This window comes from Colossoma macropomum, unplaced genomic scaffold, assembly GCF_904425465.1.
Source record: "Colossoma macropomum unplaced genomic scaffold, Colossoma_macropomum, whole genome shotgun sequence".
In the NCBI taxonomy this organism is placed as follows: Eukaryota; Metazoa; Chordata; class Actinopteri; order Characiformes; family Serrasalmidae; genus Colossoma; species Colossoma macropomum.
Genome location: NW_023494786.1, coordinates 18,116,289 through 18,129,464, shown reverse-complemented (window position 1 = coordinate 18,129,464; position 13,176 = coordinate 18,116,289). Strand labels below are relative to the sequence as shown.

The 13,176-nt window shown below is 37.4% G+C and overlaps 3 protein-coding genes across 3 annotated transcripts; all 3 read right to left on the bottom strand.

Annotated features, from left to right (window-relative positions):
- Positions 1 to 3,960: 3,960 nt before the first annotated feature.
- LOC118827489 (olfactory receptor 52K1-like) lies at positions 3,961 to 4,917 on the bottom strand. The gene has a single exon (XM_036598867.1). The coding sequence runs from the start codon at positions 4,906 to 4,908 to the stop codon at positions 3,961 to 3,963; it is 948 nt and encodes a 315-aa protein (XP_036454760.1). The 5' UTR covers positions 4,909 to 4,917.
- Positions 4,918 to 9,108: 4,191 nt separating this feature from the next.
- On the bottom strand, positions 9,109 to 10,050 carry LOC118827480 (olfactory receptor 52K1-like). The gene has a single exon (XM_036598854.1). The coding sequence runs from the start codon at positions 10,039 to 10,041 to the stop codon at positions 9,109 to 9,111; it is 933 nt and encodes a 310-aa protein (XP_036454747.1). The 5' UTR covers positions 10,042 to 10,050.
- A 2,175-nt stretch (positions 10,051 to 12,225) lies between these two features.
- On the bottom strand, positions 12,226 to 13,176 carry LOC118827473 (olfactory receptor 52K1-like). Its single transcript, XM_036598844.1, has one exon. It carries the CDS (start codon positions 13,171 to 13,173, stop codon positions 12,226 to 12,228), a length of 948 nt encoding a protein of 315 aa, XP_036454737.1. The 5' UTR covers positions 13,174 to 13,176.

Sequence of the window (13,176 nt, the reverse complement as noted above, 5' to 3'; positions counted from 1 at the left end):
TATGTGGCTCCAAAATGTGTTGTGTTAATGACACCTTCACAGATGTACAGGTTACCCACTATTACTCACCAATTCCAGACAGACACTGATTTTTGAAATTTATGCCAGTAACAATCTGGAAGGTTCATTTCTTCTTTGGCCCAGAGAACACGACGTCCACTATTTCCATAAACATTGTGAAAAGTTGACTCATAAGACCACAAAACATGATACCACTGTGCGCCAGTCCATTTCAGATGAGCTTTAGTCCAGAAAAGTCAGCAGCATTTCTGGACGTTGTTGACATATGACTTCCTCTGTGCATAGTGAAGTCTTAACTTATATTTGTGGATGCAGCAAAAAATAGTGTTTATTGACTGCTGTTTTTTCACGTATTTCCGAGCCCATGTGGTGATCTCCATCACAGAAACAAGCCGGAGTTGAATGCATTGCTGTGTGAGTGACTGAAGGTTATTTGTGGTTCCCTTTCAGTCGATTCACTCTGCACAGCACACACTGAATGGGATAACAAGGCCTTGGCATGTCTGGCTGAAGAAACCTTTAATCACATGTGCGGTGATGCATAGTGATGCCAGTGTCTCCCTTCAGCTTACCTCACTCCATCTCACAATCAAGGAGTTGCAGGACCAGCCATGCTTCCTTTTAAGCATTGCCGCTTTTCCTTTTATTGTGTGCAGGCAGGCACAACAACAGCTATGAGTTCAGTCATCTTCCTCCAGACATACATGGTGATGGGTCTGGCTGGACTCGCTGACCTGGGATATGGCATCAACCATTGTGGCTGACGCTGTCAGATATGCCACACAGAGACCAGGTGACCTATCTAGACGAGCCAGTCTCCTCAGTGGAACTGTCTGGCTGGTCACTTAAAGTCATCTAGGCCAAATCTGAGTCAAAAAAAAGGCAGACCGCAGCCCTCTCCACATGCAAGTGCATACAAGGCTGCCATGCCACTTCCACCCAGAAAGAGGTCTGCTGCAATGGCTTCTCCGGTGGAATCCCCCTCTCAAGCAGCAGCCACCTAAGCAAACCAGACGCTAATGACGAGGGCTTATTAGTAGGGGGCAAGTCCCACTTTCCCTCATCTCTATGCATCAACTGCCTTGCATGCGTGTTTACAGGTGTCTTCAGTCAGACACACAAGGGCATTATCCCATACAGTAAGGGTTGTACCTTGCTTCTGTTTCAGGAAACAAGGGTTTTATGCATGACTGTACATTTTCTGCCTTTTCCCTTGTGCACAGAGATTTCCCTGAATTCCCCTGGCTGAGGAATGTTATGTTTAAGCAGTTGGATTTTTAGCACATGCATTTTTGGCAAAGCTGCGAGCCTCAACCAGATTTTTAAAAAAAAATCTCTTTTCTAGACAGACATAAGACTGTTTTTCCAGTACAGAGGGATGGCAAGGCACCTATAAGTGATCCTATATGCTTGATAACATCTGTATATTCCCCCCTTAAAATGACATGATGCTTTGTGTTATTAAGTATGAAAACAAAAAGGTAAGTTAAGAAGTACAACATTACTTTGTCTTGCATGGTGTTAAATTTGTAATGCTAAAACGTAGGTTTTGTACGGCTAGGTGCCATTTTTCAAATGGTTATGTAAACACCATACTCCGATCTAGAAATCCAATTAAGAAATTTAATAAAGAGAGCTGGATTTTAGCTCAGTAATCAGATTTCCACTCTTACCTGGATACCAAGATCAAGTTCAAGAACTTTTTTCGGATTTCTCAGTCTGCGCATGTGCGGAACAGACTGCTGTACCAGAAATAAGCAAGCAGTGCTGTCATGAGATGGCATGGTAGTCCATCTGTTTCTCTGCACACTTTGTTAGCCCCGTTTCACCCTTTTCTTCAATGGTCAGGACCCCCATGGACCTTCACAGAGCAGGTATTATTTTTGTGGAGGATCATTCTCAGCCCTGCAGTGACACTGACTTGGTGCTGGTGTGTTAGTGTGTGTTACGCTGGTACAAGTGGATCAGAGACTGCAGTGCTGCCAGTCAGTGTATATACTCCATATACTGCAGTTTTTGCTTTTTTTCTGAACGCTGGAAAAAACAGTGTGCATCTGTTAAGTACAGAAATAACTGTTGACCACTGCCTGTGCTTTTTGTGATTACAATTTGTGATTACCACAAAGAAAATGCATTCCTCTTTCTCATCCCTATCCTCTGACCAGCATTCCAGTGTGAACAACACCTATAATACATCCCTAACATTTATTTACTTAGTGTCATTCTGTACACCGGGTATGTTGTTTTATTGCAACATCTTTGATATATTAAAGGTGCAGTGACGTTGCAGATTGCAACCAACTGAATATTCCTCTTTCACCCCTCCCTTTCCAAGCATGTAGTAGAACTTATGGTGGCCGTCAAGTTTTCTGCTGACACCTGTCTCGATTTTATTTTGCTTCTTTGATGACAAAGATTCATGCTCCCTTGCTTTTTTCTTGTGCTAAATCACAAGTATGATCCTCCATTTGTCAACATTTGGCTTCTCAAACTTCTCAACACAAAATGGTTCTTCTACATCTTCCAGAGCTACAGCACCAACGTAAATACACAAAAGGCACTTTCTAGAGCCAGTGTTTGCTTTGTCTGCTTTGGGTTAGTGTGGAAACATAGCGGTGCAACATGACAGCCTCTGTTGGAAGAGGACTGAAGATATGAGGTTTTGGAAAGTGAATTGTGCCCTTTTTTCCATGAGTCCCTGCCCCATAACATATCTGTGCATGGGCCCATATTATTTTACATTACTGTGCCATAAGTTTAAATGTAAAGACAATCATCATGAAAATTACAGTTGAAGAATATATTTTCTCCCCCCCTAAAATTTATGGCTGTTTGACTAAGTATGTCTGTTTCTTATTTGCTTCATATTTGGTGATAAATAATGCACATATTGGTCAGTTCTTGTACTTCTCCTTCCATATTTAATATATGGGCTTGACTCAATAGACTACAGCTTCCAATGCAAGAACCTAAGGTCTGATATTTTAACATGTAATATGTATAACAGAACAAAAAACCTACCTTGACATTTTTGTTTAATGAATGGATAGTGCTTCATACAGTACATTGTTTACTTATGAAATATACCTGGGATTTGCTTCCTGAAAAATAAGTGTGTTTATATGCACCCAATAATCCAATCATAATCGGATTTCTGCAGTTCTGCAGTACCCGATTATTCTACTTGTCATGTAAACATGATCTGATTTCTTATATTGGATTAAGGTCATGAAATCTGATTAAGAAATCTGATAAAGAGAGCTGGATTTCAGTTCAGTAATTGGATTTCTCAGCACATGTAAACTCTTATTTCTTCTGGATTTCTCAGTCTGCACATGTACAAAAACTGGCCGCGGTACTGGTAACAAGCAAAGCAAGCAGATGGCAACAAAACACTTTTGGAGCGATGCTGAAACCAACTAAATTCTTGATGAAATGAAGGATTTCATTTCATCAAGTGGCACAATGTAAGAAAAAAAAAAAACAAGTTGCAAAGCAGAAACCCAATTACTGCCTGCCTCGTGTAGACCCACAGTTTCCCAATATCTAATTACTGAAGTGCATGTAAATGTGTTTTATTTAGATTACTGACAAAATCTGATTTTCTGCAGTTATAGGATTATTATCACTGACAAAAGTTCAAAAGGCCTAGTTCAGTAATTTGTTTTTGCCACCCAACTCTTCTTGTCCAGTCTGCAATTTAGTGTAGTTACACTGATGGACTGACCTAAATACAGTCCAGAAACTATGAGTAATGTATTTACAATCAGTTATAAGCTCTTTCACTATTATTAATTTCACCTAAATTTTGCATCAGGATTCACCACTAAAACTACAAATGCGATCATTGTTATGTTTTAAAGAAACCTATTGATTTTAAGCTGATGTCAACCATGTGGCTTTTGAATTCTATACTGTGACTAAGTATACATTAATGCATTATTTTGGAAAGATCTTCATTTGTTTCATAACCTTCAGAAACTGTTCCCTTATTTCTTTTGTTCTTACCCCATAAATAATAGGATTGAAACAGCTTGGAAAAAGCATGTACATTGTACTCAGAAAGACTCGGCTGCTTGGAGAGAAATTGTTTCTTACTCTGTAGGACATAAAAGCAATTAAGGCAAAAGTGATAGTAACTGTCATGACAATTATGTGTGTAACACAAGTATTAATAGCCTTTAAATGGGACTTCCCTGATTTCAGGACAGAAGCAAGTATTATTAAATATGATACTGTGATGAAAAGAAAATCTGCAGTTATTATGAGAAAAGCAGCCAAAAGTCCCAACATGTTGTTAATAGAAATATCGCCACATGCCAGCTGAACCAATGCCATATGCTCACAAAAACAGTGATCTATCTCATTAGTCTCACAAAAGGATAATTTCCCAGCCCTAGAGATCAATGCAATAATTAATACCCCATTTCTGACAACTGGAAAAATAATGAACTTCAGAAAACTGTGGATTTCCATATATTTGTGATAGTAAAGAGGTCTGCAAATAGCAAAGAAACGATCCAGAGCCATCCACAAGAGTAGAGTAGACGGAAATGTACCAACACAATGAATGCAGAACATTTGTATTAAACATCCCACAAGTGAAATCCCGTTCCAGTTAAATAAAAAGCTAAGTAGCATATTTGGTACAAAAAATACTGGCAAGCACAGATCCACAACAGCCATCAGACCGATTAGTACAAACATAGGAGAGTGCAGAGCTCTCTGAGATATAATTAAATATATGAGAATGGAGTTTGAGGTGGTAGACAATAAAAACATAAGGAAATAAGGAATGAACAGAAAAGGCCTCCATTCTGCCAAATCATGGAAACCATTCAGCTTGAAAGCTGTGAATGAAATATTTTGTGCAGGAACACTTTGCATGCTGATCAGTGTTTTTGTACAATCACCATTTTAGCAAAACTTTTTTTTCTCAAAGAAACGCTTACTTTGTACTAAATTTGAACAAGACTAGTAAAGGATTATTATCCTAACAGTAACTATATGTGGACTAAAAATATATTCACCTAGATTGATAAGGGATATGCATATGATATAAAACCATCCGGGGAATCAGAAAACGCCTTGAACTACTCAAGCGTTATGTACATATGAATATTTTTAGTTAACAATACTTTAAAAGCTATTTTGCATAAATACTCCTGTCTGAGGGGAAAACAACTATCACTTTTACAACAATAACAATATTCAGATGTAAACATTCAAAGGCATAAACTATAAACTAAATTGTACAAAGGCAACACAAGAACATGGCAAATATTCCTCTTGAGTTCACTGATGAACAGAAAATGCACATGTTCTACAGTTGCTTACCATGGATCCTATTTTGCTGCCTGACACATCACAGAAGCGTGACGTGTCTCTGTCTCTATATACTCTCTGTTGTTCCCAAGAGATTATGCTCCATTTCTACAAGCTCTTAGGGACATACTAAGGCTGGAATGAATGAGCTCTGTTTATCTCAACTCTTTTATCAGGTTTGGTTTAGAAAAGTAATGTTTCATATAAAGGACTTACCTAACTGATGGTTAAAATCACAAATTACATACATACATACATCATCTAAACCGCTTATCCTTCTGGGTCGCGGTGGGGTGCTGGAGCCTCTCCCAGCTGTCATTGTGCGGAAGGCAGGATACACCCTGGACAGGTCACCAGTCCATCGCAGGGCAGACAGACAGACATACACATTCACACACACACTCACACCTAGGGGCAATTTAGCATGTCCAATTAGCCTGACTGCATGTTTTTTTTGGACTGTGGGAGGAAACCGGAGTACCCAGAGGAAACCCACGCAGACACGGGGAGAACCTGCAAACTCCACACAGAAATGACCCTGGTCGCCCGGCCGGGAATCGAACCCAGGCCATTCTTGCTCTGAGGCGACAGCGCTACCCACTGCGCCACCGTGCCGCCCTTTTTGCGAGCAACCCGTCGGGTTGGGGGGCAGCGGGGGGGGCGGCCGGCTAAAATCACAAATTGAAGATCCTATTTATGGTTATTTTGTTTTTTAATTTAAAACCGCTGTTAACATTTTAGTTATTTACATATAGATGTTAGTAGTACATCCCAAACATTTATTTAATTAGTGTAATTCTGTACACTGGGTATGTTGTGTCACCGCATCATGAACATGTTTGATATATTAAAGATGCAGAGTGTAAGATTTAGTGGCATCTAGTGGTAAAGTTGCAGATTGCAACCCCACTGAATATTCCTCCCTCACCCCTCCCTTTCCAAGCATGTAGTAGAACCTATGGTGGCCGTCAAGTTTTCTGCTGATGACAAGGATTCATGCTCCCTTGCTTTTTCTCATGCTAAATAACAAGTATGATCCTCCATTTGTCAACTTTTGGCTTTTCCAACTTCTCACAACACAAAATGGTTCTTCCATCCAGTGCTACAGTGCCAACATAAATATGTGAATGGTGCTTTCTAGAGCCAGTGTTTGGTTTGTCCATTTTTGGCTACTGTAGAAACATGACGGTGCAACATGGCAGCCTCTGTGGGAGGAGGACCTGTGTTCTATGTAGATATGATGGGCTTATTCTAAGCTAACAAAAACACAACAATTCATAGTTACAGGTGATTATGCACTCATGAAAACATGGTTCTGTATACTATTTTCCATTTCCATTGCTAATAGATTCCCCTAAATCTTACACACAGCATCTTTAAAGGGGATTGATTTTACAAGACTAAATATCTTAAATGCTGTCGCTGTCAGAACGAAATCATATATCTTAATTTTTGATGCTTTTCTTTAGTTTCATAATTTGAAAATGCCAGCTGCTTTTTATATTGTGTCAAATTTCTTAACAAACAGTTCAATAGAAATGGTCTCAAATGACCAACATTCTTATTACATTGACATCCAATGAAAGTTATTTTTTCCCTTTCCATAAAGTTACTTTTTTGAAGATATGAGGTTTAGTTCTGACAGTGGCGATATGCATCATGCATCACCATGAGATAAATGTGAGCGTGTGTGTGTCTCGGCCCTTCTACTTAGCCCTTAGCCCTCCGTTTTGCACATTCATGTCTAGGGGTAGGGTGCCCTGATTTTTGTTGAGATAAGGGGACAAAGTGTTAGGGCTACATGGCTCTCCAACGGAGGTTTTTCAGAGTTATGAGGAAAAAAAAGAAAAACAAGCAAGATGACTGCGCAAGCGACCAGAAATACAAATGTGAATATCATATGTAAAAAAATTTGAATAGTATGCTAATGGTCTCTGTAGCTAGCTAGCTATTTCCTGTTCCACCTTAAATAGTCAGCAGTACTGATGCTTGAAACACCAGAATGTAACTGCTGCTCCATTTAAGGCGGAATGGGAAGATTCAAATGAGAAGCTAACGAATGGCTGACTTCAGCTTCATATCACAAAATAATTAGGGGTGGGTGATAATACATAATAGCCCCATCCCTTTGAAAGCATATGATGCCCTGAATTTAACTAAAGGCCAGCAGCAAGACTGCTGAACTTTACCCTCCTCTGCTATCACTGCATTGGCAGGGTTGCCTACAGAGCACCACTATTAGCCTGTTAATGAAGTAATGTTCTTTTTATTTAAGGGTTGTCCTATTTTGCACAGAAAAATTTCTACCACTTCTCCTTAACTACCCCGTAACTCAGTTCCAAGGGGTAAGGTGACACTCAAAAACAAGGGGTAGGGGTAAAAATAAGAAATGGAATTGGGCCATAATCTGTCCAGTCACAGAACAGGCTACTCTTCCACTATTCTTTCATGTTTAAGCATAGCACTGAGGTTTTGTCGGACTGCTAAAACTGTTACGACTGGGTATCTGATCCTCAAGAATCTGTCTATTTATACCCACCACTCAACTAAAAAACTAATGCAGGAAGCTCAGTTTGCATTAACAAATTACATGTTGATAATTACTTGCAATTTAGCACAACTCTTCTCGTGTGAGCAATATTTACTATCCTTATTTTCTATTCTTATTTAAGTTATGGATGATATTAATAATGACTGACAATTTTACTGCAAATAAAGCTTTTCCCAGGTTGTTAAATTGTGCTCAAATTCACAAGCACCTCTACCAGACATGTTAGATTGTACATTTATGCCAAAGATAAAACTGACGAATAACAAAACTATGTAACATTTGTGTAGGCTCTATGTACAAAAAGATCTGACTACACAACTTGGTGCCATTGTAGACTTTGAACAGGGCCCAATAGAGTAAATGATTATGAATGATGGTGTGGTGGTATAGGGTAGGAGTAGTGGGAACAGTGTATGGGAGTGGAAGGTGAGGTGTGCCCTTTTTTTTTTTTTTACCATAAGCCCCTGCCCCACATAATATCTTTGCATGGCCCCTCATTATTTAACATTACTGTGACGTAGGTTAAATGTAAAGACAATCAGCATGAGAATTACAGTTGTAGTAATACATTTTCTCCCCCCAAAAAAATGTTTGACTGAGTATGTTTATTTGTTTCATATTCTTTGTTAAATGATGCATGTACTGGTCAGTTATTGTACTTTTCCTGTCATCTTTAATATATGGGTTTGACTTATTAGAGTACAGTTTCTAATGCAAGAACTTAAGTTCTGTTTTTTAAGTTCTGAAATTGATATTTTCACATTTAACGTGTATAACAGAACAAAAGAACCCACCTTAACATTTTTAATGAATGGATAACAATTTATACAGTACATCATTTACTTATGAAAATATTACTGGGATTTGATTTTGTAGATTTATATTCATTTTTGCTTCCTGAAAAATTGAGAAAACTTCAAAAAGCCTAGTTCAGTATTTTTTTTCCCCAACTCTTCTTGTCCAGTATGCCATATAGTGTAGTTACACTGACTGACCTAAATACAATCTGAAAATTATGAATAATGTATTTACAATAAGATCTTTCACTATTATTAATTTCACCTAAATTTTGCATCAGGATTCACCACTAAAAATAGAAATGTGATCGTTGTTTTGAGGAAACCTATTGATTTTAAACTGGTGTCAACCATGTGGCTTTTTAATTCTATACTGTGACTCAGTATACACTGATGCATTATTTTGGAAATTATTCAGGAATTTTTTAGGAATTTCAGAAACTGTTCCCTTATTTCTTTTGTTCTTACCCCATAAATAATAGGATTGAAACAGCTTGGGAAAAGCAAGTACATTGTACTCAGAAAGACACGGCTGTTCGGAGAGAAATTGTTTCTTACTCTGTAGGACATAAAAGCAATTAAGGCAAAAGTGATAGTAACTGTCATGACAATTATGTGTGTAACACAAGTATTAATAGCCTTTAAATGGGACTTCCCTGATTTCAGGACAGAAGCAAGTATTATTAAATATGATACTGTGATGAAAAGAAAATCTGCAGTTATTATAAGAAAAGCAGCCAAAAGTCCCAACATGTTGTTAATAGAAATATCTCCACATGCCAGCTGAACCAATGCCATATGCTCACAAAAACAGTGATCTATCTCATTAGTCTCACAAAAGGATAATTTCCCAGCCCTAGAGATCATTGCAATAATTAATACCCCATTTCTGACAACTGGAAAAATAATGAACTTCAGAAAACTGTGGATTTCCATATATTTGTGATAGTAAAGAGGTCTGCAAATAGCAAAGAATCGATCCAAAGCCATCCACACCAGTAAAGTAGACTGAAATGTACCAACACAATGAATGCAGAACATTTGTATTAAACATCCCACAAGTGAAATCCCGTTCCAGTTAAATAAAAAACTAAATAGCATATTTGGGACAAAAAATACTGGCAAGCACAGATCCACCACAGCCATCAGACCGATTAGTACAAACATAGGAGAGTGCAGAGCTCTCTGAGATATAATTAAATATATGAGAATGGAGTTTGAGGTGGTAGACAATAAAAACATAAGGAAATAGGGAATGAACAGAAAAGGCCTCCATTCTGCCAAATCATGGAAACCATTCAGATTGAAAGCTGTGAATGAAATATTTTGTGCAGGAACACTTTGCATGCTGATCAGTGTTTTTGTACAATCACCATTTTAGCAAAACTTTTTTTTCTCAAAGAAACGCTTACTTTGTACTAAATTTGAACAAGACTAGTAAAGAAAGAATTATTATTCTAATGGTAATCATATATAGACTTCAATATTGGATATGAATATATATCTTGTATTATTCACGTTATGTACATATGAATATTTTAGATAACAATACCTTAAAAGTTATTCTGTATAAATACTCTGCGCATAAACCTGTCTGAGGGGAAAACAACCAGCACTTTTACAACAATAACAATATTCAGATGTAAACATTCAAAGGCATAAACTATAAACTAAACTGTACAAAGGCAACACAAGAACATGGCAAATATTCCTCTTGAGTTCACTGATGAACAGAAAATGCACATGTTCTACAGTTGCTTACCATGGATCCTATTTTGCTGCCTGACACATCACAGAAGCGTGACGTGTCTCTGTCTCTATATACTCTCTGTTGTTCCTAAGAGATTATGCTCCATTTCTGCAAGCTTTTGAAGACATCCTAAGGCTGAATGAATGAGCTCCGTTTATCTCAACTCTATGTACCAGCATCACTGCATTTCTGATATAAATTAAAATAATATATAAATATAAATAATATATAAATAAAATAATATATAAATATAATGCCTATATATATATTTAAAAGATTGTTTTACATTGTTTTTATTTTAAGATGCAACTTCATACATGTGCTGAAGGCTTAAGACCCTTAAGTTGCTATTAGCACTCAAACTGCAGCTTTTGTGTGCATCACTGAAAAAAAAACACAGCAGAAGAATCTCACTAATGCTTGTGTTTGCAAGTAAAAACTGTATGTTAATGAAGCTTTTGTAGCCAGTTAGAAGTCTTTCTATTCAGGTTTTAGGAATTTTCACTCACAGATTCTTGCAGAATGTTTCTAGGTCTGCAAGATTCAGAAACAGTATGTTTAAGATCTACCCACAGATTTTCAACAGTGTTCAGTTCCAGAGACAGAGGTCCACGGTGATGCCTTTTGATGTTCTGGATTGTTAGCCTGTTTTACTAGCCAGCCTCTTTTCAGCCTCAGGTTTCTTGACTGACTGTGTCACATTTGCTTCCTGAATTTGCTGATATTTTCTAGAGTCCGTTCTTCCCTCTACCTGTGCAGTTTCTTGTGAAACGGACCGTCACATGACCCCAAAAGCATAATCCACCCCCAAGCTTAACAGTTGGCAAGGTGTTCTTTTAATCTCAACAATGCTGCTCCTTTTTTCTGGTAATTAAGTATTCTAGTTCGGAAGAGCCATGGTAGTTGAGTCTTAGTATAAGTTTGAAAAGTCATGGAATTGATTACGTTCTGGAACTGTCATCAGCTGACAACTCCTAATGACAATTCTTCACACGCCTAACCAGCCCTAACAAGCCAATTAACTAGTTTTTTTTATAACAATGAATTATAAAACTGGATGTTCAAGATATATAAAATATATGTTAAGAAGGAATAAGTAGTAGATGTAGGTCAGGAAATAAATAAATTTTCCTCTCTTGTTCAAGCAGTGAGCAGGAAACAGAAACCCTGGAGCAGAGTAAATCTGAATGCTTTGAGAGGGGAATGAAAATTGCTGCCTCTCCACTCACATACTCTGCAATAAACAAATGAAGTGTACACATGATGTAATTATCTGGTACAACAGGCCTTTGACATGCAGAATATCTTGAAGAGCAGTAATTTACAGACCAAATTTTTGCCTATAAAGTTAAGATAGATAGACTTTGGAAGTTTGGAAGGGTGGGATAAATGTCATAGCTGGCCACGTTAAGCCAATCAATAAGCGTAATATTAAAAATAAAAATAATATTGACATGCTCCAATCTCATGGATAAATATATACTAGAATTACTCATTGTACGGAATATGCTTTGATTTCAAATCATTCCCTATCAACAACATAACTCAGTGTGCAATTTACTTTTCTGTACAGAGCAAATCTGTTTTTTAATTCATACTTTCACTAACATGGCCTATAGTTTCATTTAATACATAGAATACCACAGAAGTTCAGTGAAGTCAGATACAGCCCAGCATTTATTACCTTATTGCTAAACAATGTCACATTACGTAGGGTTTATATAGCTATTGCTCAGCTAAATGTTCATTTTAGTAAACATAATGCTACAATTTATAACAGGTTACAAGGGTATGATCTTTATGCGTTTTATTAATTCTAGAAAATGGTGTCTTATTTCTTTTGTTCTCAGTCCATAAATGATTGGGTTGCAGCAGCTTGGGAAAAGTAAATACATTGTACTCAGAAAGACACGGCTGCTTGGAGAGAAATCATTTCTTATTCTGTAGGACAAAAACGCCATTAAGGCAAAAGTTAGAGTACATATCATCACAATTATATGAGTAACACAAGTTTTCATAGCCTTTAAATGAGTCTTGCCAGATTTCAGAACAGAGATGAATATTATTATATAAGAGATAGTAATGAAAACAAAATCTACAGTTGGTACTAGGAAAGCAGTCAAAAGTCCTACCAAGTTGTTAATAGAAATGTCTCCACATGCTAACTGAACCAATGCCATGTGCTCACAAAAACAATGATCCATCACATTTGTTGCACAGTAAGACAGTCTCCCAGCCAGAAAGACAAATGTGGTAATTAGGACTCCATTTCTGATTAATGGCACTATAATAAATTTTAGGAAGTTAGAGACTTCCATATGCTTGTGATAAAATAGTGGTCTGCATATAGCAAAGTAACGATCCAGTGCCATACACAACAATAATGTAGACTGACATGATTCATTATAATGAATGCAAAGCATTTGTATTAAACAACCCAGAAGAGAAATCCCATTCCAGCCAAATAAAAGGCTAAGCAACATGTGTGGTACAAAAAGCACTGGTCCACCCAAGTCCACAATGGTCATAAGACCAATCAGTATAAACATAGGAGAGTGCAGAGCCCTGTTAGATACTATTACATACAAAAGCATACAGTTGGCTACGACAGACAACAAGAACATCAAAAAATACGGAATGAATAGCAGAGGTCTCCATTCTCCCAAAGCATAAAAGCCATTCAGTTTAAACTCTGTAAAAGAAATGTTTTGTGCAAAAACACCCTGCATGTT